Source organism: Macaca nemestrina, chromosome 6, assembly GCF_043159975.1.
Source record: "Macaca nemestrina isolate mMacNem1 chromosome 6, mMacNem.hap1, whole genome shotgun sequence".
Taxonomy (NCBI): Eukaryota; Metazoa; Chordata; class Mammalia; order Primates; family Cercopithecidae; genus Macaca; species Macaca nemestrina.
Window position 1 is genome coordinate 93442631 of NC_092130.1, and position 27937 is coordinate 93470567.

General features: G+C 36.5%; 1 protein-coding gene across 3 annotated transcripts in view; it reads right to left on the minus strand.

Moving 5' to 3' along the window:
• Positions 1 to 27937, minus strand: part of LOC105475040 (versican) — a 110687-nt gene that overhangs the window by 3801 nt on the left and 78949 nt on the right. For all 3 annotated transcript variants that reach the window (XM_011729980.3, XM_011729978.3, XM_011729979.3), the window contains 3 exons: positions 25287 to 25445; positions 23832 to 23914; positions 5975 to 6119 (listed from right to left, as the gene is read on the minus strand). In XM_011729980.3, the coding sequence (XP_011728282.2) occupies positions 5975 to 6119; positions 23832 to 23914; positions 25287 to 25445 (387 nt within the window). The remainder of the gene's footprint in view (positions 1 to 5974; positions 6120 to 23831; positions 23915 to 25286; positions 25446 to 27937) is intronic.

Consider the following 27937-nt stretch of genomic DNA (forward strand, 5'->3'; position numbering starts at 1 on the left):
TTTACCTCCGCTTGACCTCAATCTGGATACCTGCACAATTTTCTTTTTTAACTTTTAAGTTCAGGGGTAAATGCACAGGCTTGTTATATTGCTAAACTCATGTCACAGGGGTTTGTTTTACAGATTATTTTGTCACCCGGGTACTAAGCCTAATACCCAATAGTTATTTTTCTAATCTTCTCCCTTCTCACACCCTCCACCCTCAAGTAGGCCCCAGTGTCTGTCCTTCCCTTCTTTGTGTCCCCATGTTCTCATTGTTTAGCTCTCACATGTAAGTGAAAACATGCAGCATTTGGTTTTCTGTTCTTGTGTTAGCTTGCTAAGGATGATGACCTCCGGCTCCATCCATGTTCCCAAAAGGGACATGATCTCATTCTTTTTTATGGCTGCATCGTATTCCATGGTGCACACTTCTTTTATTGCAATATGAAAAGCCTATACTAGGGTCCAGATAATAGCAAGTATCAGATGGAATAAGACCAAAGTGATAGAGAAGGTTAAAAATGATCAATTCAATAATTCAATATACTTGATTTGGTGCTAACAAATTTGAAGTCATTTTTATACTTTTGAGGAAATAATTGTATAGATTTCTTCTGAAACTAAATATGAAGACTTATTAAAAAGCTAAAATAATTCAGTGAGTGTGGTATTGGCAAGGACAGGAAAATAGACCAGAAACAGATTTATACACATATGCTTGATATTTGAAAGAGGCAACACGGCAGAGCAGAGGGAAAGTATAGTCTTTTCATTTGAACACTTGTGTATTCATACGGAAAAAAATAAACTTGGTTCTGTACTTCAGAGAATACATTAAAAATAAATTCTAGATGGTTGAAATATATAAACACAAAAGGCAAAACTATAAAACATTTAGAAACTATAGAATATCTTTATGACTTCAGGATAGTGTCAACCAAAATTAAGGCTGTTGAGGCAGAAATAATTTGATAAAGGTTTATTGGAAGCGAAATGCGAGGATCTACCTGGGAAGACACACCACAAAGTTGGGCATATTCCAGAATCTGCTACAGGTTGGAAGGCTTTTATGGGGAAGTTCAGAAGGGAGGCCAACTCCTCAGACCCGAGTTGTGATTTTCATTGGAGGGTACAAGACAGAGGTTATAATCATTGGCTACAGACTACAAAATACAAGCTAAAATGCTCTATGTGCAAAACAATCAGTAAAACCTCATGATTCACAAACAAATCAGTGTTTTTCCAGTGTCAGTAGGCTACATATTAATCAGTATGTCAACAGTTTAAGGAATTCATGATAAGATTTGAGGAACTCACGATAAAACTGTTTACTCAGGGACAGGATGTAAGCCATGAATCATAAGACCTCCCCCAGGTGGATTAATTTGGAAGCCTGCCAATGTGACCTGTAGGTTATCAGTAGGTAAAGATTTCTTAAAATACAAAAAAGATTAGATCATAAAGGAAAAAACATCAATAAAATTAAGAATTCTGTTCATCAGAAAATTTTAGGTAAGGGTGAACTCAAGTGACAAACTGGGAGAACATATTTGCAACATATAAAATTGTCAAGGGATTAGTAACCAGAATATAAAAAGAACTCCTACAAATTAGTATGTATAAGATTATAAGTAAACAATTTTCAAAAATAACCAAAAGATATGAACAGAAACTTTACAAAAGTAGAGCTTCAGGTGATTGATAAATATATGAAAAGATATTCAGAGAGACGTATCAAAAAATGTGAATTAAGTCACAAGAGATTACATTTTATACCCACCAGATTGGCAAAAATTTCAAAGTCCAATAGTGCCAAATGCTGGAGAAGATGTAGAGCAACAGGATCTATCACAGATTGTTGGTGGGAGTGAAAATTGGTACCACCACTTTGGAAAAAAATTTGGCTTTTTAAAGTAGATTTTATGGTACATATATCCTATGACTCAGCAACTTCACTCCTGGAAATATATCTTACAGAAACTCACAAAAGTTGACCAAGAAGAAGTTCAAGAATGTTCATAGAAACATTATTTATAAAAGCAAAAACACTGAATATAACTCAAGTGTCCACTGACAGGAGAATTGATAAGTAAAATGTTGTATAGTCATACAAGCAATACAATACAGAAACGAAAACAAAGAACATGCCACTACATGCATCAACATGAATAAATCTCACAAACATAATGCTGAACAAAAAAAGAGCAAAGCACAGAATATATATAGTATGATTCCACTTATTTAAAGTTCAAAAATGTAAAAAACTAAATAATTTATTGTTTAGTGAAACAAGTGTATATCATAATAGAAAAGGGAAAAGCAAGGGAATTAAGTCATTATCTCGGTGGGAGTTGAGAAGTAAATGGATGGGATTGAGAGGAACCCACAGGATATTCCATAGATGTATGGATAGTATGCATTGAGGTGTTCTTTTTAAAAATATGCCTTTTGTATATATATTATAATTCTTTGCAAGTATTTAATAGTTAATTAAAAGGAGAACTACATAGGTCTATAGGTTTAAAATATCTAAAAACAGAAAAGGGTATCTTTTTAAAAAGCCTATAAACATTTCCAAACTTCCCCAAAGTACTGATTAGCAAAGAGTTGACTGCACAAATATAAAAATCAGTGAGTAGGGGAGATAAAATACAAAAATAGTGGGTTTTTTTCTTCTTCTTCTTTAATGAGGTAGAATCAGTATTTTATAAAATTTGTTCTCCATTGGGAAATGTAAACAATCATGGTGTTTTTGTGAATCTTTTTTGGTATAGGGTAGTGGTTCTCAACGTGGAGCAGTTTACCTCTTCTGGAGACATATGGCAATGTCTAGAAACATGTTTGCCTTTTACAAGGCAGAGGGGATGTAAAATTGCTACTGACATGTAGTATGCAAAGGGCAGGGATTATGCTAAACATGCTTTAATGCACAGGATAGCCTCTTAAAATAAAGAATTATCTGACCAAAAATGTCAATAGCTCTGCTGTTGAGAAACCCTGCTATAGGAAAAAATAAAATAGGAAATGTAAGAATGTATAAATCATAAAATGAAAAGTATGACTCCGGGAACCATTTGGAGACAAATGGCAAACATGACATTTGGACAGAGACGAACAATTTAGTAAAGTTTTCTATGCTGGAAAAAGAAAAACAGAAAATACTTGATTTGCTATTTTTACGAATCCCATCGCAGAGGTGCTGAAGTAAGGGATGTGGTCAGGAAAGCTTCTCATGTAGAAAAGGTATTGAGAATACGTTCTACCTCGGGTGAGAAAATAGCAGAGTAACGTACTCATTGCTAACAGCTGACTTTCATGAGACTCAGGCTTTGTGTATGTTAGTGTTCTCTTTCTTCTAATAGAATTTCTCATTATTGGGGTTTAAATCTTTACTAAAATGTTTATAGAGTGTGATTTTTACTTTTATTATTTTTGTATCCAAAGACAAATGAATCAAATAGGTTTATATTTTGTATTTGTACTTTGTACTCTTATTTGAAGTGGGTAAAAGTCTGGGTCTAGGGGCTAAATATTCATGTGATAACACCATTATTAATTGCAAACAGGTTAAAATATTTTACAGAATTTCTATTTGTTTAGGGAAAAAGTCTGTACAGCGTGCTTTAGAAATTGGCCAATGATAAACACACCTTTTAAAAAATTAGCTTTTAAAATACTTTCTGTTTAATGTTAACTAAACAATTCTCATAAAATTTACATTACACATGTTCTTGTTTTATCTTATAAATATTCAACTACAGATATAAGGATGGCATTTGTGTTCCATAGTTTACAAGCATAAAATAAACTTCTAAGGGAATGATTAAAAAACTCAAATGCTTTCTAAGGGAATGATTAAAAAACTCAAATGCCTATAATTGGCAAAAAAACAGTGCCAATTATAATCCCAAAAGATACAATCTCAAAAGTCATAATCCCAAATTTTGAAATTCCTAAAGACCAAAATCCGTAGAGGTTAAAATCCCCAACATCTAAAGTCCCCAAAATCATAATTCTGAAATATGTTGAAATCCTGAAAGCCAAATTCTAGGGAAGGGATTAGTGCATCTTTGGTTGTATGCAGGATAGTTATATCATGTCAGGAGGAATCATTATATTACCTTGTCATTGTCTTTATTTGGAAATTTAAATAATGGTTTAACAAGATGCATGTGGGTGCCAAGCTGCAAGGGGTAGACTTGTGGACTTAATTTTAGGTGTCAACATGACTGGATTAAGGAATATCTAGAAACCTAAGAAAGCATTATTTGGGGCATGTCTCAGGGTATTTCCAGAGAAGATTAATGTGTCAGTGTGAGTGGATGAGGTGGGGAAGATCTGCCCTCATTGTTGATGGGCATCATCCAATCAACCAAGGGCCCAGAGAGAACAGATACAGAAGGTGAGCTGGTCTTTCTCTGAGAGCTGGGACAGACTTCTGCCACCACGGACATCAGAATTCCAGGCTCACTGGCCTTTGGATTCCAGGACTTACACACCAGAGGCCCCCCAGGTCTTGAGGCTTTCGGTCTCAGACTGAGAGTTACACTACTGGCTTCAGCTTCCTTCCTTGGTTCTCAACATAAAAAGGTTGACACTTCCTCAATAAATGAAGAGATGTTCTTTTGTACATCTCCATTTATGAAAGATAAGATTTCTCAAGATCTTGGCTCTTTGAGCGACTGAACATGCGGTGGTAACCCATCTCAGTTTTTTATCAATCTTGTGAAAAGATTTGTTGTTCATCATAGTATTTCACATGACCACCGTTATAAAGCTGGTGCACATAATTACAACCAGAGTGATGTGCGTTCATACATTTTGGGTTTTCCCCAACTGCCATTAGTATACCTGAGTGCTTATGCTTGAAAATATATGTATGTTTTTATTGTCTATTTATTTTATTGTCTAAAGTGGCTTATGAAGCACGCTGTCATGTTTTTATATGTTTCTCTAATAAATCATCATTTTAAAATGTAAATAAATGTCTTAAAATTTTTTTCTCTTTAAAATAAATGTCTTTAAACTTTGTTTTTTTCCAGAACTCTATTTTCAGGCTTTTAATCCTTTGGGATTTCAGCATTTAGGATTATGGCATTTGGGATTGTGTCTTTCAGGATTGGGGCACAGACTCACATAAAACAAAGGAAGGACTCAATGAGGACTGCAATAAATGGAGATTGCAGCCCCAACCAAGGGAGGGCAGTGGTTCTCAGCTCTAGTACTTGAAACCACTGACAAACTTGAATATGGGTCACATGGTACCAGGTCTTCTTATTTCTTAAAAAAGCTAGACATCTAGATTTTAAAAATATAGACAAGTATTTTATTTTGTAATGTTCTACTCATCAAAATAAAAAAAAGAATTCTGTCAGGAGCGGTGGCTCACACCTGTAATCCCAGCACTTTGGGAGGCCGAGGCTGGCAGATTACAAGGTCAAGAGATCGAGACCATCCTGGCTAACACGGTGAAACCCTATCTCTACTAAAAATACAAAAATTAGCTGGGTGTGGTGGTGCACACCTATAGTCCCAGCTACTTGGGAGGCGGAGGCAGGAGAATTGCTTGAACCGGGAGGCAGAGGTTGCAGTGAGCCAAGATCCCACCACCCAGCCAAGATCTCCAGCCTGATGACAGAGAGAGACTCCATCTCAAAAAGTAATAATAATAATAACAATAAATAAATAAAAATAAAAAGGTCTATTGTCCTTTGGGCTGGCAGTTGTTCTTCTTAAAGATATTACCAGGCAGCATTCCTACATTAATGCCACGTTGTTATCTTTAAGGACCTGAAATCTAAGGTGAGAACATTGCTGAAAACAAACTTTTCAATCGTTTTGGAAGAGTGAACTATTCCAGAGCAACGAGAGATGACATCCATGGACATACCCAGTTTAGGTCTCAAACAATGAATTTGAATCACAAATTCCTGAATTATCTTTATAACTGAAATGAAGATTAAGTACACATTATTAACGGAGTAATCATTACCTGTTCCTTTCTTGCACGTATAGGTGAGATGGTAATTGCAGGGAACATCATTCCACTGGCCATTCTCATGCCAAATGATTACAACACAGTCTTCTCCAGCAGAAAAGAAGCTGTCTGGCTGGTTGGGCCTCCAATTCTCGTATTGCTGTCAAAATGGAGGGAGAAGGTAACTACTTGCTAGTCAAATAGTAACATAAGAGCAACGACGGTATTATATCACAATCTAATTGGAATAGACTCAACAATTTCTGTTGTTTCATATAGCTGAAATTATTTTGGTGGTAAAGAAAAAGACTTAAACTGTGAGTAGAAAATATATGTGTCTCAAAGTCTTTAATTCAACAAATGTCTACAATTTGGCAATGAGATATCATTGAGAAATTTTGGTCTAGTTATTCTAGATTTCTAAATATATAATCAACCCTCAATTTAGGAAATTTCATCATATTATTAATTCAATAAAATTAATGGAAGTAGAACTAGAGAAAAAAAATCTCATCATTTTAATCTTGTTTTCTTCTACCTCTTATGTGCACATATAAATTTATATAATTGTGATGATAGTTCAATTGAATTTTCAGCCTGTCTTTTCTTATCTTTACTACTATAAAGTACCTTTGTCTCATTTATTGTAATTGCTTTTCACCCAAATTCATCTATTTGGTTAAAAAAGTTGAGATAGTTGCAATATTTATTTTTTGTATTTATCTGACATACCTATGCTAATCATTTTATATACAACTTTTCAGAGCTAGTTTGTTTTAGATGTGATTCTTATCTGTACCATACAGTTGAGTTGTCCTTTATGATTTAATATGAAATGTTTTTAGTGGAAACATTTATGACATTTATGCATATTGATATAAAAAGATACGCCTTCAAAAGTAGATCTTACCATAGATTTTTTTTTGTGAAATGTATGTTGAGATCATTGAAAAGGATTTTATGGGTTTGACATTTCTCTGCTGGTTACCTTTATATATACGTGTGTGTGTGTGTGTGTGTATATATATATATATATATATATATATCCTACTCTGAGCAATAATATACAATTGGAAATATCTTTTGCCTTCCATCATATGTGTCATTCATTTAGCATCTACAATAGATGAAGCCCTTTTCTAGGTACTTAATATGCATTATCTGTTACCACAATCCAGCATAATAGGGAATTATTTGGACCTTAGAGATATTACGCACCCAGGACTCTCTGGTTTAGGTTCATTTCTTTGTTACTTAAAAGATTGCCTCCCTGGCAATAATAATTGTGTAAAAAACATAGTCGCTGTGCCTATTCAAAAATAACAAACTTTGATAAGACGAAAATAATATTGCCCTATAAATAAGAGACCAGTTTCCCAGTCCTGGGTCCTCTTAACTAGAATGTGGTATGAGACAAGTTTGTTTGTTCAGCGCCTTTCTGGGTCAATTTGAGCATCACTTTCTCACCATGCTTTGCCTACTCTCATGCTTTATCATGTCTAGCATGACAACATTAGTGGTGACAAACTTCCAAAACATGCTAGAAATACAGATTTAAATTTATGTGACAATGGCTAATATGACTGTCTTTTCTGGGCCTACAGATCTGTTAGTCTTTCCTTGAATTAAGTTTAAAGTAAGTTTATGGTTTGAGACAATAAGTTAAGTGACTTTGTTTGGCAAAGAGAAAGTTAGAGATTAAAGTGTATATAAGATTTAAGGCAACTATTCTCAATTCAGAGCATCAGTGAATGCAAAAATGAAAAAAAAGGAGGGTCCAACTACTCTTACTACCTACTTATTCCCAACAGCACCATCACTATTTTTATGTCTTTTAAAATATATAATATGTCTGATCCATTTTACTGTATTTACCCAAAGTACTATACTTAGCTATCTGCAGTGTTTTCAATACCAAATGTTTCTTTTGTGTTTTAAATCTTTTCCTCCTACCTATGAAATTGAGATTTGTATACCAATAAACTCTAGTTAAAACCAAAACAGTATAATTAATATACTAGAGGATGTCTGTAATCTTTCTTCTCAGAACAAGTGGTTTTCAAAACTTTTAAATATGGTAAAAAAAAAAAAAAAAACTTAGATCTTGGATAAAATAATTTGTGAAAAGACCTAAAGTTTGAAAACCTGCTTTCCTTTCAGTCTTCTAGCTTTTTGTCTTTTTGGATTGTGTCCTCCTCAATCCTGCCAGAATTAAGACATGAGACAAGAGATCACTGCTATGTAAAAAAAGAGTCTTTGAAGAGTGATAAACTTGCAAAAAACCAAGAGACCCTTAAGGAAGTTTTTTTTTTTTTTTTTTTTTTTTTTGCCAAAATACAGCATGAAGGGTGGTTTTATTTCTCGGGGGAAAACCTAATCCAGAAGTGAGGCAAATTTAAATCCAACTTATAGCCTAAATGGTCCCACTGTGTTACTCTCCAAATGGCCCGGAAAAGATGCTCAGGGGACCATACTCACTGAAGTACTCCTTGACTGGTAGGTCTCCCTGCAACCAGGAACTCACCTTGGCTCTGAACTGGCTTTCTAATTCTTTCCGTATTTTCCTTTTCGTTGCTCATTTCCCTCATCATCCCTCAGCCTCCACTCACCAAGCCTCCTTTTTACATTTTTGATACTCTCCTTTAGTAGATAATCAACAAAGCAGAGATATGTCATGTTCTGCCTGTTGCTGATACAGAACTAAGTTGTTTGTAATGAATGAGTTAAAGTAGGATAAAAATTTAAAACCAAAGAATAGGAATCCACTAAAACTAACAAAATCTATATTTAGTACTCTCTATGGTCAACGATTCCAGAGTTCGCCGAATATTAAATTTGGATTTAGGAGCTCAATATTTTCTAGCTTACTTTCCAACTAGTCTCTTACAGGAAACCAGTAATGTCCTCAAAGGTGGAAAATTTTCCAACGTCCTAATACTATGTGTACACTGTCCATTATTCCCTCATTCTTTGTCCCAACCTACACTGTCCCATCTCCCTTTCTTACTTTCTTTTTCTTCATAACATTTATCATATTCTAACATCCTATATAATTTACTCACTGATTGCATTTTTTTCTCCTAGTAGAATGTAAACTCATTGAGGACAGGGCTTTGGTTTCTTTGGCTCATTACTGTCTCCTCAGTGCCAGAAACTATGTTTGGCACATACTTATGTTTGTTTATTTATTTATTTATTTATTTATTTATTTATTTATTTGAGACAGAGTCTTGCTCTGTTGCCCAGGCTGGAGTGCAGTGGCCGGATCTCAGCTCACTGCAAGCTCTGGCTCCTGGGTTTACGCCATTCTCCTGCCTCAGCCTCCCGAGTAACTGGGACTACAGGCGCCCGCCACCTCGCCCGGCTGGTTTTTTTGTGTTTTTTAGTAAAGATGGGGTTTCACCGTGTTAGCCAGGATGGTCTCGATCTCCTGACCTCGTGATCCGCCCGTCTCGGCCTCCCAAAGTGCTGGGATTACAGGCTTGAGCCACTGTGCCCGGCCAGTTGTTTAATAAATAGTTTTGATACTTAGAAATAATGAACCACAGAGGGTGTTTCATTCTTCCCAATCCACACCAATCCCTAATCAAACATCCTACTTGCTGCTAGCAAATAGGTGAGACAGGCAATTACAGACATAGCCAGTGGAAGTAAATAACCTTTCTGGAAAACAGTTGGCAATGCATATCAGGAGCCTCAAAAAGTTCTCGCTTTTGGACTCCAAAATTCCACTTCTAAAATTCTGTACTAAAAAATAATCAGAGATGTGAATGACATTTTATATGAAATACTATGTTTATTAGCAGTAAAGGGAAAACAATTTATAGAGTAAACATATGTTCGATAAATTGATATAGCCAGACAAATAGAATATTGTATCACCATTTAACATTTTCTTTGAAGAATAAATGAAGAAATGGGGGATAGTAAAAGAAGTGTTAAATTATTATATTATAATGATCCAAAGTTTACTCATGCTCTCAGATACAGCTGTGTGTATGGGTGGATGTATGTGTGCATGTTTGTGTTTGCATGTGTGTGTGCATATAAAAGACCAAAAGCAAATGTGGCAAAATCTTCCAGAGTTTATGTCTGAGTGATATGAGACTGAGATAATATTTTATTCTATATATTCTTACTCTTTATATTTTCCAAGTTCTCTAGAGTGAGCATTATTTTTCTAATTGCTAAAAATGAACTTTATAAAATGATATGTGCATTTCTCACAAAAAATACAAATTTCTTAGCTAATCATTTTTAAATCTAGTCTTAACAAATATCACTTCAAGTTACTAAAGTCACCTGACTGCCCTGTATTTTGCAGCTGACACTTCCTCCTGATCTGAACAATAACCATCTCATTTTCACACTGAAATGAGATTCGGATTCCATGCCACTAAAGTGATTCTCAGGGCTCAAATTGCCCAGATTCAGGCCTCTGGTAAAAGATTTAATTGTTTTGGGTGAGAATTACATTTGGCTTGCCGCAATGACTTAAAATGAGTGTTCCTGTTGTTGCTTGGCAGAGCTGTGTTTTAATGGTGCAGGACTAAATTTTAGATCTGTGGTTTTTACAAGAATGTCTGATACCCACAGGCATGTCACACTGTTACCTCATATCTGATCATTCCATTGTGCAGATTTATCTTGGCTAGGATGCTTTGATTTTGCTTCATGTTATTGCCAAACTGACTTAGCAAAGAAAACTCCAGTTTTCTTAACAACTTTCTTTGTGTCCTTCTGAATTCTTTACAGCCTTATTTAACATTACTTACAGGGAGAGAGTATTAAAAAAAATATTCAACTTTAGCTTCAATAATGTACTTTTCTTTTCACTAAAGTTAAATGTTAAGAAGGAATCCCTTCTCAGGGAATCAATTATGGGTTATAAGAATGTAACAGATCTTCTCGCACAATATGGTATCTCAAACATACAGGAATACAGATTCTTGGAATTAGCAGGGAAAAACTCAGTACCTCCCATCTGGATTTCTTTGTTCTTCAATTGGAATTATGAGCAAACATCCTGAGTGATCTATCCTGGATCAACCCTCTTCTAGGGCTGAATGTGTAAACTAAGAATTATTCCCAGAAGCCAGCATGGGTTAGGGAGATTCATTTTAACCCCTTAGGTAAAAATAAATGCTGGTCATTCCCTTGCATGTTTGTCTGTGCCTCAGGGACTCAAGTTCAGCTACATACCTCAAACTCTTGTTGCCTCCCAGGGACAAGAATTAGATCACTACTCTACCTGTAAGAGAACCCTAAAATTACTTTGCATTTTCACTCTCTTCTGATGGCAGAGGAAATCGTGACATAAAAATCAAAGAGTTGCTGGGTGCAGTGTCTCATGCCTGTAATCCCAGCACTTCTCATGCCTGTAATCCCAGCATTTTGGCAGGCCGAAGCGGGTGGATCACGAGGTCAGGAGTTTGAGACTAGCCTGGCCAACATAGTGAAACCCCATCTCTACTAAAAATACAAAAAATTAGCTGGGCATGGTGGCGGGCGCCTGTAATCCCAGCTACTCAGGAGGCTGAGGCAGGAGAATCACTTGAACCTGGACGGCGGGGGTTGCAGTGAACCAAGATCGTACCATTGCACTCCAGCCTGGAGGATCAGGCAAGACTCCGTCTCAAAACAAACAACAAAAAAAGCAAATAGTTGATGTAGAGGAAAGCCATCTCAGATGCACATTTTTCTTGCATTTTATTAAGAGATAATTATTTTATATCTAGTATATAACTGCTTAATGATGGATAATATATGATAAAATTGCTTTATTTTTAGAGTCCAATTAATTAACTAGTTCTCCAGGTCTGTAATAACTTGCCAAAAAGGGCAACTATTTCAATTAAGCAGGAATCAGTCACTTTTCAGCTATTGTTTTTCTTTCTTTTTCCCCCAATTGAACTCAAGCAAATCAGCTGCCAAAATAATAAAATGATTCAAAAAACCCTGGACAAAATCTAACAGCTAATAAGTGTGATTCTCTCCACAAACTAGAGAACTCATTGTGAACCAATCCTAACAGAGGGTGAAAACTCAGAGCAGACTGAAGCTATTCATCGAAGTCTATTGAACTCTAAATGTTTCGATTATTTTGTTCCAAATAATCTGTATTTGTCAAAAATTTATTTCTGTCTCACAATTTAATACACAAAAGAGAAGACTCATCCTGCAGGTCTTCTGTGGTGCACATGACTTCTGTGCGCGCCAGCAACCTTAACCGTCAGAGTGACCTCAATTCTACACGTCTCAGAGTAATTTGACTATTTTTCTCACTCAGAATGATTGGAGAGTTATTTCTCTCCTTCCCAGTTCTTTGCAAGTCTCCAACTTAATTCAATCAATATACCAAGGAAAAAAAGATGATAGTGGGTGGAGAGAGGTCTCTGCTTTTGAAAGTTACCAACAATCTACCAAATTCAGATGGGGTTTACATCTGTTCAAGGAGAATTTCTAATTACACAGTGTCTAGGAAGTCCCAATTGTCATTCAGAGATATCTTTTATCTTTTAAAATACGTACCAGGTAGCCATGATCGATGACCTAAAATCTCAGCAGATAACTAGCATCACAAGCATGAACAAAACAAACTGATGATGCAAATGTAATGTACACTAATAGACCTTTTCCTTATGCAGTGATGGATAACTGCCTTTTTGCAAAGGTTAAAAAAATCAGTTTTTCAGGGCCAGGTGCAGTGGCTCACGACTATAATCCCAGCGCTATGGGAGGCCGAGGCAGGTGGATCACCTGAAGTCAGGAGTTCGAGACTAGCCTGGCCAACATGGTGAAACCCCGTCTCTACTAAATATACAAAAAATTAGCCAGGTGTCATGGCGGGCACCTGTAATTCCAGCTACTGGAGAGGCTGAGGCAGGAGAATCACTTGAACCCGAGAGGCGGAGGTTGCAGTGAGCAAAGATCATACCATTGCAGTCCAGCCTGGGCAACAAGAGTGAGACACCATCTCAAAACAAAACAAAACAAAAGCAGTTTTTCAGAAATAGATAAGACTTAGAAATAAATCAGGAGTTTTTTTTCCTTCTTTGTGTTAAAAAATGAGTTTTCTTGGGTTCCTCTTTAGCACTACTTTCAGTTGAAGAAAGGAAACCAGACCATCCAGTATCAGTCACTGCTGTCACAGTCAAGTCCCAGCTGGCCCTTGCACATCACACAGAGAAGCAAATTCATCTATGAGCAAAAGACTAAGAAGTTTTAAGAGCAATTGTTCTTATCACAACCTAATCAATAACTAGCGCTTCTTTATAATACTCAACCCATTTCAAGTTCTTTTCACTGAGATTTCACAATTCCTTAACTTGGTCAAATAACCACAAAAAATAATCAATGAACACTGGTTCTACAGAAGAGTCAGAGTCTTTGTTTAGAATCTTTCTATTTCTTTTCCTCTCTACTGGCTCCTAAATCATACAATATAAATAAAAAGAGACAGAATTTTCATAGACACTAGACAAAATTAAAGTCCTTATTTTTGTGAGTCATAAATTTGAGACTCACACACACACACACACACACACACACACACACACATACAGTACTTCTTGGCATTAAAGAAGTGCCTAAGACCTAAGACTTGGTAATGCTTCTATTAACACACATCTGTGTAGCAGATAATTTCCTGCCATAAATACAGTAGAGAACAACCAAAATGGTCAGCAGAGTAGACAGCAACCTACTTCTTGCAGTGGGAAAACTGAGCTGTCCAATAGACAGACTTGAGAGCTCACCGAGAGTTTTTACACACTAGCCAGTCATTGGGTACAGTTCAAATTTGTGCCTGAGTAAAAAGTACAAATGTTTTCATACTGCAGACCTTCAGGATCTCATGTATAACTGAAACTGCAAATCTTGACTCTGTAACTGCCAAGGGCCTACTTTCCAACTCTCTATCTATCCATATATTATCTACAATTTTTCAGCTTAGATGCAGTCACCTTTTGTTTTTTAAAATTCGCCATAGTTTAGATTACCTTGAATGACCAACTAAAGATGATGTTGTACAGATTTTATGGATTTTGCCAAACACACCCCTTTGGGAAAAATCATTCTTGACATGTGTCTAGTCAAGCCATTCACAATATATTAGTTTAATTGTCAGGAGAACTTACTGAACTTCAAATTATGATTTGGAAGTTTTTCTCTTGAACGGTTCAGTCACTGCTCTTCACTTACTCTCTTTTCCTCCAAACAGTGCTAATTTAGTTCACAGTAAAAAAAACAAAAAATTCATTTATAAAAACCCCGCAAAAGCCCTCTCGGTTCACCTCCCAAGGAAACTGGCCAAGGAAAACTTTCTCGAGGGTTCTACTATTGTGTATAAAGTGAAAACACCGGACAGATATGTCCTAATATATGCCTTAGTTGCTAGGATTTTACTAAGCACTACATGTGTTAGTTTCATGCTGCGTTTGAAAAATCCTCTCATTTCACATTTAACTTTCAGGATCACAGTATCATGCAATTTATACTAGAATTTAGAAACTACTCAAAGCTACAGGAACTTGATTTACAGATAGTATTATTCCTGTGTGTATCTGGGTGGAGTTCTGCGAATGCGGTTTGAAACACAAAATACAATACGACCACTAGGTGGTGATATGTATCTACTCTCATATTATGAATTAACAGCTACACCACTTAACAAAAGAGAACTTAGAATACGTCCCCCCAAATTGTGATTATGTACTCCATGTAGAAAAAAAAAAAAATTGAAAGATTGTCTGGGATATGTTCTTTCAGTTTGGTGAGTGAAAACACAAAGAGAACACTTTGCAAGCAGACAGACCTCAGTGAACCAGTATTTACCAACCTGACTGCATTCTATTCTGTTGAAGTCCATTCTGTCTATAATCTGGATTTTCTTTCTGACTAAAATGTTCACCTACAGCAGTTGATTCTTTTCCATTCTGTCTTTTAAAATTATCAGGTGATTTACATCAATGGTGAAATTGCATCAGAACCAAAGCCAAATGTGTAATATCCACCTAAAATCCTTAGGACAGGTCAGATCATAGATCAACACCCAAGCACACAAATGCAATGTCTGCAGTGTGAATCACAGTTAGTTTGTTTTTCAGTAACAATTTGTCTAGATTAGCTATGAAAACGTGACACCTGCAGTAAGAACTGACTTCTTTGTGTGCAAACTCTTTTCATCACCTGGGCCACTGCTGTATTCCCAGAGCTACAAAATTCAATCCAAACACACTGGATGCCAAGGGCAAGCAGATAACCGCCGAAGTAGGAAAGCAAATTCCAAATAGAAAACACATTCCCAAGAGGACAGGTACCTGTTTTAAACATACGCCGATAAGAAACCATCTTTTCATTAAATAACAAACAGAATAACCACTTGGGGTTAGCACCAGCCTTTCAGAACACAGGTCAAATGGTTATCTGAAAAGAGGCTCTGAAGACTACTTATTACAGAAATCAAAACATTTGGTAACTTTAAAATGACTTTTTTATCCCTAGATGGCTGGTGTACACAATAGACATTTGTTTGCAGTCTGGAGGGGGAGTGGGCATTTAACTTTGTCTTGTTTGTTAGGGGCAAATGACTTCCCTGCAAGGTAAAGATAAACCTTCTTCTGATCCTTGTACTTGCTTAAGGTTAGTCTAGTCTGGGTCCTTATTTATTTATATTTTAAGGGAGGTTATGGTTTTGCTGCTGTCTTTTAGTTGAACAGGGTAATTCGCTGACCGACAACTGAAAAGAAAAGAGCAGCTTTGTTTTAAAGGAGAAAGAGCCGTTTGTTTTGGTGTCACTACCCTATGCTGGCAGCCTGGAGTTGGATCCTACAAACATGAATATGCTGAAGGGAAGAAAAACTAACTTGGGGTCTCCTGATAGTTGTTAAAGTGGCAATATGCCCATTATTTTCCTAGCTGGCAAACCTCTGTGCGGGAAAGACAATCTGGCCAGCTCTTGAGAACAGCACTAATCTTGTGTAATAGTGTGAGCTCACTGCCCTACAAAGCAGTAATTATCAACGCATTTTCAGAAGGATGTGAGTTACTTGCACTGTGAGACCACTGTCAGAGAGGGGGCCTCAGGCAGAGGCCCACAGAGCAACTTGCATTTAATCCATAGAATGAATGGTGCCAGTAGGCTCCTTTACCCCAAGCTTGTTTGCACAGGTCTCCAGTCATGAAGGGCTAACGATCCAAATGTAAGGAGAGACTGCCAAAACTCATTCAACATTTTTTTTTTTTTGGCCTTTTCCATGGTTATGCATTGCCTTAAACTAATTAGCAATTAGATTTAAATATCTGCACGTGATTTTAAGGTTGCATAGAAGACTGTTGGAAAAGCATCTGTGAGATGCTACTGCACTAAATCTCCTTTTCTTATTCTTTATAATAATCTTGTCAATTATAAAATGATTTTCCAGTAGTGAGTAAATATGGTTCTTCCAGCTGTTCAACCCACCACTTGTTGTCTGAACTGAAAGACAAGGCAGAGAGTAGGGTTGTGTTCTAGGACTACTCTATGACTCACAATATCTCATATTTAGAATCGGAAGAATCAGTTCTTGATTCCAAATTAAATTAAACTACAACACAAGTCGAAATTTTCATTAAGAACTCAGTAGTCTTTTGCAGAAAGGAATCTGAGAATTCTTCCACTCACGAGTAATGTGTTAAAGGATGAGAAATGAGCATATGTTTTCCTTGGCTTTTGGCTTAATACAATGAAGACTGTGAAGTTTAACATAATTAAATTAATGTTGATATGCAGTGTGACTTGTTCACAGAGAAATGGTATTTGACTTAGAGCTAATGTCACACCACAGCTGACACACATCCATCCGCAAACATTGTATAGAAAGTCTTCTAAGATTTTCAGGTAGGAAAAGGAAAATTTAAATTTTTGTTGTGGAGATTCTGTTTTGCATTGTTTTTCTGCCAAATCATGTGAAATCCTTTCAAACGAGCAGAAACCTACAAACAAGCTTAGAAAGCACCGGAATTAGTTAATACTCCATATTCTCTTTACAATGTCCAAGACATCTGGGAGAGGAAGGGGAATAGGAACGTTTGTGTTTATGAAAGGGTAATAATGATACATTGCTGCAGGAAAAGAATAATGGTTTATGGTCTGTGATTTGTTACTCCCTTTTTTCTGCCCCTTTTAAGTGTCTCTTCCTAGGTTAAGGGCTATTTCTTTATTGTTTCTATCTTTTTCAAAGTTGGCTTTTCTCACAATACTTTGCTTGACAGACTGATGTGTTTATTTATGAAAGAAGAAGGGGCCTCTGGATTTAGAGTCAAATCCACACATCTAGCTATTCTTGTGCATCAACTCGAATCAACTGGTGAAGGGGGACAAGCGGGTGTTGGAAATTGTAGGTGTTAAGTTGCCAAAGCTGAACTATGCTTACCAAAATGAAAAACAAAATGCAAAATTGAGTTATCTTCCAGAAATATTTTTAAGAAGAATTTAAGTTATGAAGATTAATTGTACAATCAATTGTACTAATTATCCTATCAATTAGGTTTTTTTTAGTTTATATCATAACTGCCATAGCAAGATGAGTTGGTTAGAACTAGAAAATAAGATGTTTATGAATCTGTGATTTAGTAATTTGTTCTAGAACTTCCTGACCACATTTGGACAAATGGAGGAGAAAGTCTCTCTGTTTTCTCCCAACTGTGGAATGGAAAGTGAAAAGAAGGAAGCTGTGACAACTTCCCAGGAAGCAGGGAAGCCAGCAGCCTCATGGGGGGTGACATTTGAGTCCTGACAACATAGAGATGACAGAAGTAAAAAAAGTGAAGGGGATGCAGAAAATGATTTTTAAAATGTTTAGGAATAAAGTCAGGGCTTTTTCTGCAGAACAAACTAAATCTTCCAAAAGCTCCTCAATATTCTAAAACTGGAATGGCAATGTCAGTTTTATTCAGTCCTCACCTCTACACATGGCCATCTAAAGTGATGGTTCCCTTTGAAGTAAGTGCATCTGATCCACTGAAGACAACAGTGTCCAGTGGGGAGGGGTCAGCTTTGATGGCGCTGGGGGGAAATCATTGAAGAAAGGCAAGTAAGGAGCCATGTGGAGCCCAGAGAATCCCCTCATGAGACTCTTACTCCAGAGGGTCCAAGAGAGAAGGAAGCAATATGACAGCTTTAAATGTCTGAGCTCCACAATTTGATTTTAAACCACTTGTTGGAGAGGTTTATCAGACAAGAGAGTACGATGAAGGCATGTAAGAGTTTCTGATAGCTCTTTAATTGGGCTGTCCCATAGACACTATAGTCCTTAGTTGAAAACAGTGTTGTGAAATCATTTTGCCAGGAGGTATATTGATAGATAAATATAAATGATTCCATAACGTTCCCTGCCTGTCTGGCTTCCTCTGCACTTGAATAAACAGCCTCAGATAGTGGATTTACAAATGAAGCCCTATCCCATCTTATGCAACCAAACCATTCTTAGCCAAAGCATCTATAAAAAGTAAAATGAGCTGATAACATTTGGGAGTGATATTTCCTTTTCTTTGTTTCACTCCATTTTGGATATAAATAATAAGGTTTCTAAAACTCTTTTTTCTTCAGAAAGTATACCTACGGAATATGTGCCTATCTGGAAAAAAAAATCCTCCTCCAAAGTTTTGAGTAATTGTTGGTTTCTTAAAGTTTCATGGAAAACCAGCCCTGATATAACTCAAACTTGCAGGGGTGGCAGAGTTTGAAAGTTTACTTTCCATTTTTAATTCCCAAAGTTTATTGCAAAGTTGTTTCTAGGACAACCATGGACAAAATTGTCATCATTTCTAGTAAAAACACTTGTTTTCCTTTGGGTTGATACATTTATAAGATGCACTATGTTCGACTATATACTTCTATTTTTAAAGAATATCTTTTTTTTTTTTTTGGTCTTTTCACCATAAAACCCATCTATTATGTTTTGATGTTTTTCATACTGGTACAACTTTAAATAAAATCTTTAATTTAGGTAAACAAAAATGTCGCAAAGAGATTCAGCCAAAAGACATAATGTGTTCATTTCAGGATTCAAAAGATAGAGTTAGCTGAGCAATGTGTGTACACTGATTATCATTTGTTCATTCAAATATTTATTAAATATCTATTCTATGTCAACTACTCTGCTAGATGCTGAAAAAACAGAGATGAAAGTTAATTCCTATCTCAGAAGGCTCAGTGTCAGCAAGTCAATTTCACAGGGGCCTGAGTTAAGATGGGAAGAGGAGAGAAAAGATGTGGCAGCACAAAAGAGGAGCTCTGAGTTATACCCAGCAAGGAAGGCTTCCCGGAAGGAGACCCTTGGCTATGCAGGGTATTTGACTATTTGTGAGATGAAATTAGGACAAGATGTGAGAATATGCTGAACACTAGGGCCAGTACAGGCAAAGCCCCCCAAGAGTGAGAACCCATGGCTTCTTCCAGGAACTGAGAGTATTTTTGAGGTGCTATCGCTTAGGAAGTGGCAGGTGGAATGGATTGGCTTTGTCTGCCGTACTAATAATTAAAATTTGATACTGAAGGCAATGAGCAGACACTGAAGAAGTTTAAGGGAGCAAGAAGAGTTCATAGCCAGGGAAGGGAAAGGTCATTAGCACTGGAAAACAGATTTGAAGGAAAACACTCTGACTAGTCATTCATTTAACAGTTGGTTTAAGAAAGAACTTATAAGTCAGCTAATAGTATATAAGCTAGATAAGAAAAGTTTGTTTAAGTTTGCCAGCTTTAATGTATATTTAACTTGGATGGTTTAACTGAGTGTCTTTGAAGATATTACTTGGGTGACAAGCAAAGCAATTCATTAGTGAAGTTATTTGTTAGGGTTTCCAATAAAGCAGTAGGTGCATTTTGCTATAGAGAGCAATCCTCAAGTTTACAATAGTCAAGTTAAAGAGTAACTGGGTTAGGAGAAAGCCAAGTGACAAAGTAAAAACTGAAATGTATTAAAAGAAAATAATCTTAATATAAATCACAAGGATAAGGCTAGACACAATTTTCTTCATGAATTCACTTTTGTGAAATTTATTGGGCAAACACCCCAAATAAAAAAATTAATAGATTTTTAAAATATAACAGAAATAAGAATTTGGCATTTTATCAATGATAACAACATTCTATTATAGTGGCCAGTAATGTGGAATGAATCCATCAGAATCTCAAGAATAAGGGCAATTTAGATCATTTAGCCAAACAACATCATTAATTTAGTATATTAGTTGAATTAGTCTAGCTGTATAGCATAATAACATTAAATATGATACATTTATACTGGAAGTTTATTGAAAGCAAAGTTTAATTATTTCAGTAAAAAGGATCGTTGAAATTGAGACCTAATATAAACTTGTCTGTTCTTACTGGACTGTAAGGCTAAATATCAAAAGATACTTTAAGGTAAATATGAAAGGTTCTTTTTGTTTTAATACTGTTCTACCACCCAAGACGGAAAAGCTCTAATAAATCTTTCAAAGAAAAAAATGGAGGGAGAGAGGGTGTTGAAGAGGAGAGAAATCACTCCAAAACATAAACAAAGTCCTTAAAATTGCACACAGTCAAGTTAACACCATTCCACGTATAAGCAGATACTGCTCCCTGTGACCAAGACTTCACTGTTAGGGATATTTTTAAAAGCAAAAACCTTGGAGTAAACAGCGAAACAAAGCAGAAGGATTTTATTCAAAGGCCTGCACACATATGGAACCCGTTAAGGGGATGGTGACTGTAGAAAAAACTACAAAGGAGTTTAAGGGACACCTAGGCTGTGTCAGAGAGGAAAAGGATAGAGGAAAGGGTGGTTACAAAAGCAAGAAAGTGGGCAGGAGATCAGTCGAATGCGAGGGAGACAGGCTCTAGGACAGATGGTCTGTTCTGTTCCAGAATGTTCAAAGTTAAGGGACACTCCTTAGCACACTTCTATTTTACACAAAGAGTGAATTAAGAAGAAACCAAGGGTCTGTCAGAGTTTTTTTTCTGGATTTACTTGTGTCATTTCTTTGATAAACTTTGCTTGTTAATACATTTCATCACGTGTCTTCTTCAAACTGAGGCCCTCGGTGCATTCTCCATAATCCTTACATTTCAAGTGAAAGTGCCAACTAATTAAGAGTAAGGTTCTTGTTTATGTTGTATAATTATCTATATTAGCTTATGTTATCTTCCTCTGGAAGTTTCAGAGGAAAATTTCAGAGGAAAATCAATATTTCTTTTTTGACAAGGTGCAATGCTCACTAATTTACCACGTTTAGGACCATTCTAGACTATGGAAATGGTAACTGTTATGTTTTTCAGAGTATTTGTGTACCTACATTAAAAATTAACGGCCACAGACAAAAACTAGTTGAGTTGCCTTGCTTTGGCATAGAGGAATAATGACATATGGTGAATCAAGCTCACCTGTATGGCACTTGGCAGGGAAGATAAATTTCCTAAGATATTCTACAGAACCCACATAGCTGCCAGATATAGACCAATATGAGGTCTCTTTAACCAAGCACACAGGAATAAAGGATTACACTTTATCTCAGACACCATGAAAAATAAAAAGCAGGGAAAAGAATCACTTCTTGAAAGACGTGAACTGCTAAGGGAGAGACCAGAATAAACATCTAGTAACACACATACATGCTAAGAATAAAAACACACACATCAAATCTGTGTAACCAATGACAGATTAGAAATAGACGGGACTTGGTTCAGTCGGGTCAATGTGTAGGCAAAAGAGATTTTTCATACACTCCACCTGGTCAAATGCAGCTATTCTAGGCTCAGGGCTGGAATCTATAGGAACCCAGACAATAGGTACACTTTGGGATAAGTTATGGGCTGCATCTGCAAAGCACAAGTAAGTAGTAACTAGATAGAAATGGCCAGCTGAGTCCTGGGCAAGTCAGCTTCTGTATACATGATGGGGGCTCACAAAACCCTGCACTTTTCACTGGGCTATAAATAAGGGAAATTTGTGGGAGGTAGGCGTAATAGTGGCACCCTAAAACCCAATGTATTCCGTGAGAATGAAGTACACATTTAACAAGGAAAACTCATTAAATGTATACACTGTATGATATACGTTAATAAAATTATAAAAAACAGTTTATAATATATAGAAATAATCTCAATCATATGTTCACTTAGAAATTAATAAGAACAAAATTATCTTCAGTTAAAATGAATGTAATGTAAAGATTCATGCCATACCAATCGCTATTAATGGAATGGACCAGTATTATCCCCCTAAGTACAGCAAAATGAAAACATAAAGAGGCAACAATTGCAAATACACATCCAATACATCCAGCCAGGACAACTATTAATAGAAGAAACTGAGACTACTGATTCTAAGGTTGTGTTTCCTATAGTTTACTGGGAACATATTTTAAGAACAACCTACTTTTCCCTATTTTTCTCACATCTTGCCAAAGAACCTACTTAAGAACTTCAATGACAAACAGTGAAACAGTGTTGATTAAACATAAACAGTGGTGACAGAGAGAGAAACTCAGGTCTTATTTTGGGTTGCTCGAAGCAAAAATTTAATAAAGGATATACTCTTTTTAAAGCCAAGAAGGTACTGGTCAGATGAAACTGTGGCTTTGGAGACAAGCCTAAGTTCAAATTCTGGCTTCATCAGTTAACAGCTTTGTGATTCCAGGCAAATAGCTCAGTCTAACTGACCTTCCCTTTCTTCACCTGTCAAACAGGTGAAGGAAAACCCAATGCCTCTTGTAACAGTTATTGTGGGGAATAAACATATGCAAGGGCTTAATACAGTGGCTAACACATAGATAAAGTGAGTAGTGTGTCCATGACGGAGCAGCTTCCCTTAAGACACAGCAGAACTTCCAAAAGCAGAGATTACTTTGGCATCTGTTTTAGAATGAACCTTATATTTTGCCAAACTCATTAAATCCAAACAAGTGGCAGATAATGAATGAAATTGAAGTACCTAAGTAATTCACACACAAAAAGGCCTTTAAAATTATCTTCAATTTTTTACACTTTGTTTCTAATTTAGAATTTAATTTACACTTACTATCTAGCCCAGTGGATCCCAACTTTGCATTTCAGAATCGCCTGTGGAACACTGAGAAAATACAGCGGCTAGAGGTTTTGTTGTAATGGACCTGGGATAAGGCCTAAGCACCAGTTTTTAATTACATATTCCAGGTGATTCTAATGAACAGCCAGCACTGAGTACCACTAGTATAGCCAATCACATTTGAACGCTTTCTAAAAAATTAGATTTATTTGAGTTTAGTAGAAGTGACTCAAAACAGCTTCACCTATTCTAAGAAACTATTATAGCCTTCTCAAAGTTGTGGCCAGCATTTCCAAGTCACTTCTTTCTTCAAAATATAGAAAACCAGTTGAAATACGTAATTAGTCAGCAGAGATTCGTAAGATCATATCAACAATCTTCTTTAAGATAAAAATAAATGCATATTTTTGCTTGGAAATGTGCCATGCCTTATAGCAGATTTCCAATGCCATTTTTAAGAGGGAACGGTATTTTTTTAAAAGGACTTTTCTCCTACATTTATTCTTCTCTTCTTGCTCTGAAGCTAGAAAAAGCAAAGATAACCATCTGAAAGACAGACCCAAGGTAATTCTACTAATTGTCTGGTTTTCTGGTTTGATGGAAATCTAGTACACTCCTCTTTTAAAGAGAACCACAACCATTGAAGAGAGAACTGGATGTTGGATCAGTTAGCTTGGAACTCTTCTAACCCTTCCCTGTTTCACTGAGTGACCTTGAGCAAGTCACTTGTCTCCAGTCTAATGCACCCTCTGTAATGTGCAATCAGTGCACAGTACCAAATTTCCAGAAGGTAGAACTTGACATCATTTTCAAGGACATCTTACCAGTGTGCTGCCATCAGTCCAGCGGAAGTCATGCTCAAACATCTTGTCATTGAGGCCTATCCACTGATAATCATGGCCCACACCTAAGGGATAGGAAACCACACAGATATGGGTACTACTTTTCCATATATGGATGAAAATATATCAAAGAAAATTATTTTCAGGATGAATCATGTTTATTTAGTTGCTCATAAAAATCTCTCCTAGTCTATCTTTTGCTCTTCTGCCCAATGTGCTTTAAATGAAAAAGTTAATGTGCAAACACTGTAAAGCATTAAAGTATGACATAGACAATAATTTCCCTAGCAATTTACTATAATTAATTTTTTTTCCATCCTCACTCATGATAGAAATGTTCTATTTTTCTGTTGTTGTTGTTAAGTGATGCCATTGGCAAAAATTCAGTGGCCCAATGAAATGTGCCAGATCTTATCCATGCTACCCTCATTTTGGAAGCCATGTGTTTTTTTTCAAAGCATTTTAATTAGTGAACACCTAGACAGTTCTACAAATTTATCCTCAAAAATATTTACTTTTACCACAAGATGAGTCACTGGCAAGGATATCACACAGTAAAGTTAAATGAACCTCTATCCAGATTACAAATTAACAAACTTCTAAAAGATAGTAGGCATCATGAGAAAATATTTAATAGAACATCAAACAATGCTTCATGAGGCTGGGAATGGTGGCTTACGCCTATAATCCCAGCACTTTGGGAAGCAGAGGTGGGAGGATTACTTGAGGCCAGTAGTTCAAGACAAGCCTGGACAATATCGTGAGACACTATCTCCTAAAAAAATGCTTTATGAGCAACAAATTTCTACATATTGCTACATGAAAACCATTTGCCCTCCTTTTTGCTGCAGTTGAAGGAGTTATTAAACAGCTCTGATATTAAGTTTCATTAGCTTTCAATCTCCACCTATTCAAGTTCTTAGGATGGAGCTCACTTTCCACAGTTTAAAATATTTAGAAACTTGAATGAGAATCAATATGCCCAAAGGGTAAGATTAGGGTACTATTATTAACAATTCAATTTTAATTAGCAGGACAAAAATAACTGAAAGTAACTGTAATTTTAGACAGGCATATAAATATTCAAAATAGAGACTATGAAAGTATAACCACAGTAAGAATTCTATTGAGCCATAAGAATTGGCTGTTTTTGTAAATTTAAAAATGATCAAATAGCAATTTCTTATGATTCAACCTATAGCAAGTGTTTCAACCATTACTGCCGGCCGACTAACCAATGCCTACATATATTATAGTTGAATGTTTCCCAAAATGGGGGATTTAGGCGAGATGATTTTAAGTAACCCACAGATGAGGGATTTGATAAGTTGTATTATGATTGAAAAAGCTACTTCTTTTCACTTGCACACAGACAAAACTAAGAGAGTGATGAGAAAGAGTGAAGTTCCCGGAAACTCATGTCTATTTGGTACATACGATTAACAAACGTTTGTTCTTCGTGAGACAGGATGCTTGTGAGATGGGCACCCTGCAGACGGCATTCCCGTTCAGCTGCATCCCATGTGCGTCGATGGGCAAAGTATTTGTAGCACTGCCCTTGGAATTTGTGCCAGCCATAGTCACATGTCTCAGTGTCTGAGAAGAAACAGGCAGGAGCTTATTAAACACACACACATCATTCAAACTTGGCACCCTGATCCAAGTGTTAATAGGATACCCAAGCCAGTATCTGTGCAATGTCCCTGAAGTAACTGATTCATAAAATTTAGTCATGATGACAAAGAAATTATTTTAAAGTTAGCCCAATTGATTCGTGTGAAGTGGATGGCTGTACATCTTTGGACTGCAAAGGCAGCATCTAACAGCAACTTCCTTGATTAAAACCAGAGAAAACTGGAAGAGGGGCCAGCCAAAATCTCTTGGGCGGCTATAGTGTTGGCTGACTTACTTGTGAAGCAACTGGGGCTAATTCCTTACCAACACAACTTTTCTAAGAGACTCATTCAAGTGATAGATAAGAATTCCGGCTAATAGGATTACGAATGCCCTATTTGCATAACAACTTCAAAGGTTCTGGAAGTAGTCCTCTCCCACTTCCCAAAGAGATATCTGAGAAGTCACAGGCTCTTGTCATAGGAAACTGACAAAGAGAAAAAAATCCGTTATGAATAGGTACCTTTTGGGATATAACTAGAGCTGTATGCCTTCTTCCTAAAAAGAAAGGTAAGATAGGTAACGCCCAATGAAAATGCATCAAGATTTTAAGTTTATTAAAAATAAAATAAACTAAATTATTTAACTCATTCCCCTATTCCACCAGGTCATATACATATGTGTGTGTGTGTGTGTGTGTGTGTGTGTGTGTGTGTCACAATAAGCACACTATAACTGATACTCCAGTGAGATGAAAATATTTTTCAAATATATCTAAATTTTACACTGGCAGTATCAGCTACACTTTCTAGGTTGCCAATTTTTACATAATTCCACAGGAAAGTAGCCTTGTTCACAGCAACTGTATTCTTCACTGGCAGTCTTCCCACAGAATCACTCATCCACAGGTGGGGTTACACTATATATTAAATCATAATCAGTAGAAATAATTTTGACTTTCACAAAATACACCCCACAATTATATTGAAGTTGTTGCATATAAAAACTAACAAAACTGCAAAGTTTATAGAATTTCAGGCACCAAGAAAACCTTCCAGAGGACCTAATAAGTATCTCCCCCCACCCAAATATGCCGATTAATAGAAGAAAACACGACTGGACTAAATTAATGTTTGCTTTATATGTTAGTTTTGGTGGCCAGATTGAAACTCAGATTGTCTCTTGACTCTCATTCCTGTTACTCCTCTTTCTATAACCGTGGGAAAGTATGAATTCTGAAAGATTTCATTTCTTTCCTGGCTTCAGTGATTAAAACCATACTCACACAACAGATGCAGCTTATCTGAGCGCAGTATTTATTTCAGTTTAGTCTATCAGGCCTGTTGTTTAGTTGCAGCCAGCTGACTAATTCTTTTGAGTAATGTGCACTGGAAGTTTTGCGTTTATTAAAGTGTTGTTTGGAGATCACCAAGTCTCATAGGAAAGGACTCAAGACACAGCTAGATGGTTTGGTATAAAAGTAGCACTCAGTGCCTCAAAATGAAGCAAATTTTGGCTACTTGGATGTAGTGTTTTCGCTTTGGGGAAGTTCATTTGTAAGAATTTAGAGGTAAGGTGAGAGGGGTAGGAAGAACACAGCTCTTCCTATATGAGGGTATTAGTTTACAGAGGAGGAGAATCAAACATTTTTTTAGAACATTCTTATGCCAATGTAAATAATGTGATTTGTAATGGCATATAACTTTCCTTAACCATGGACATTATCATTTAACTTAAGATACACGATGTACAATTCTGGAGGATCTTAACCTCTTGAATAATACATCAGAAAAAACTTTTTTACATACCCTTTCTTATCTGCTATTACCCCAATTGGTTTTAGTTTGGTTTCCCCTTTTTTGTCTTTTGTGTGTGTATGTGTGTGTGATGAAGTCTTACTTTGTCACCGAGGCTGGGGTGCAGTGGCATGATCTTGGCTCACTGCAACCTCCGCCTCCCGGGTTCAAGCGAGTCTCCTGCCTCAGCCTCCCTAGAAGCTGGGACTACAGGCATGCACCACCATGCCTGGCTAATTTTTGTATTTTTTGGTGGAGACGGTGTTTCACCATGTTGCCCAGGCTGGTCTTGAACACCTGACCTCAGGTGATCCACCTGCCTTGGCCTCCCAGAGTGCTGGGATTACAGGCGTGAGCTATCGCACCCAGCCCTTTTTGTCTTCTAAATAGTTTATCATTAAGTATTTTTCCTCCTAAACAAGAAAACCCAGATGATCACAAAATGTAGATGAGTGACGACGTCACTACTAACAATGCCAGTCTCAGTTAGCAGATGCATACGTTCCTATCAGAACACAGGTCCAATAAACAGAGGCAGAGTTTCTGTTAAAACCAAACTGGGAGAATGTATTTATTTGTACTATCTAAATCATAGCTTCCCAATGATTATAAATATATCTAGTTTTTGTGTAAAAAAAATAAAGCCAACTATCCACATTGATTCACTTACATTTTTTT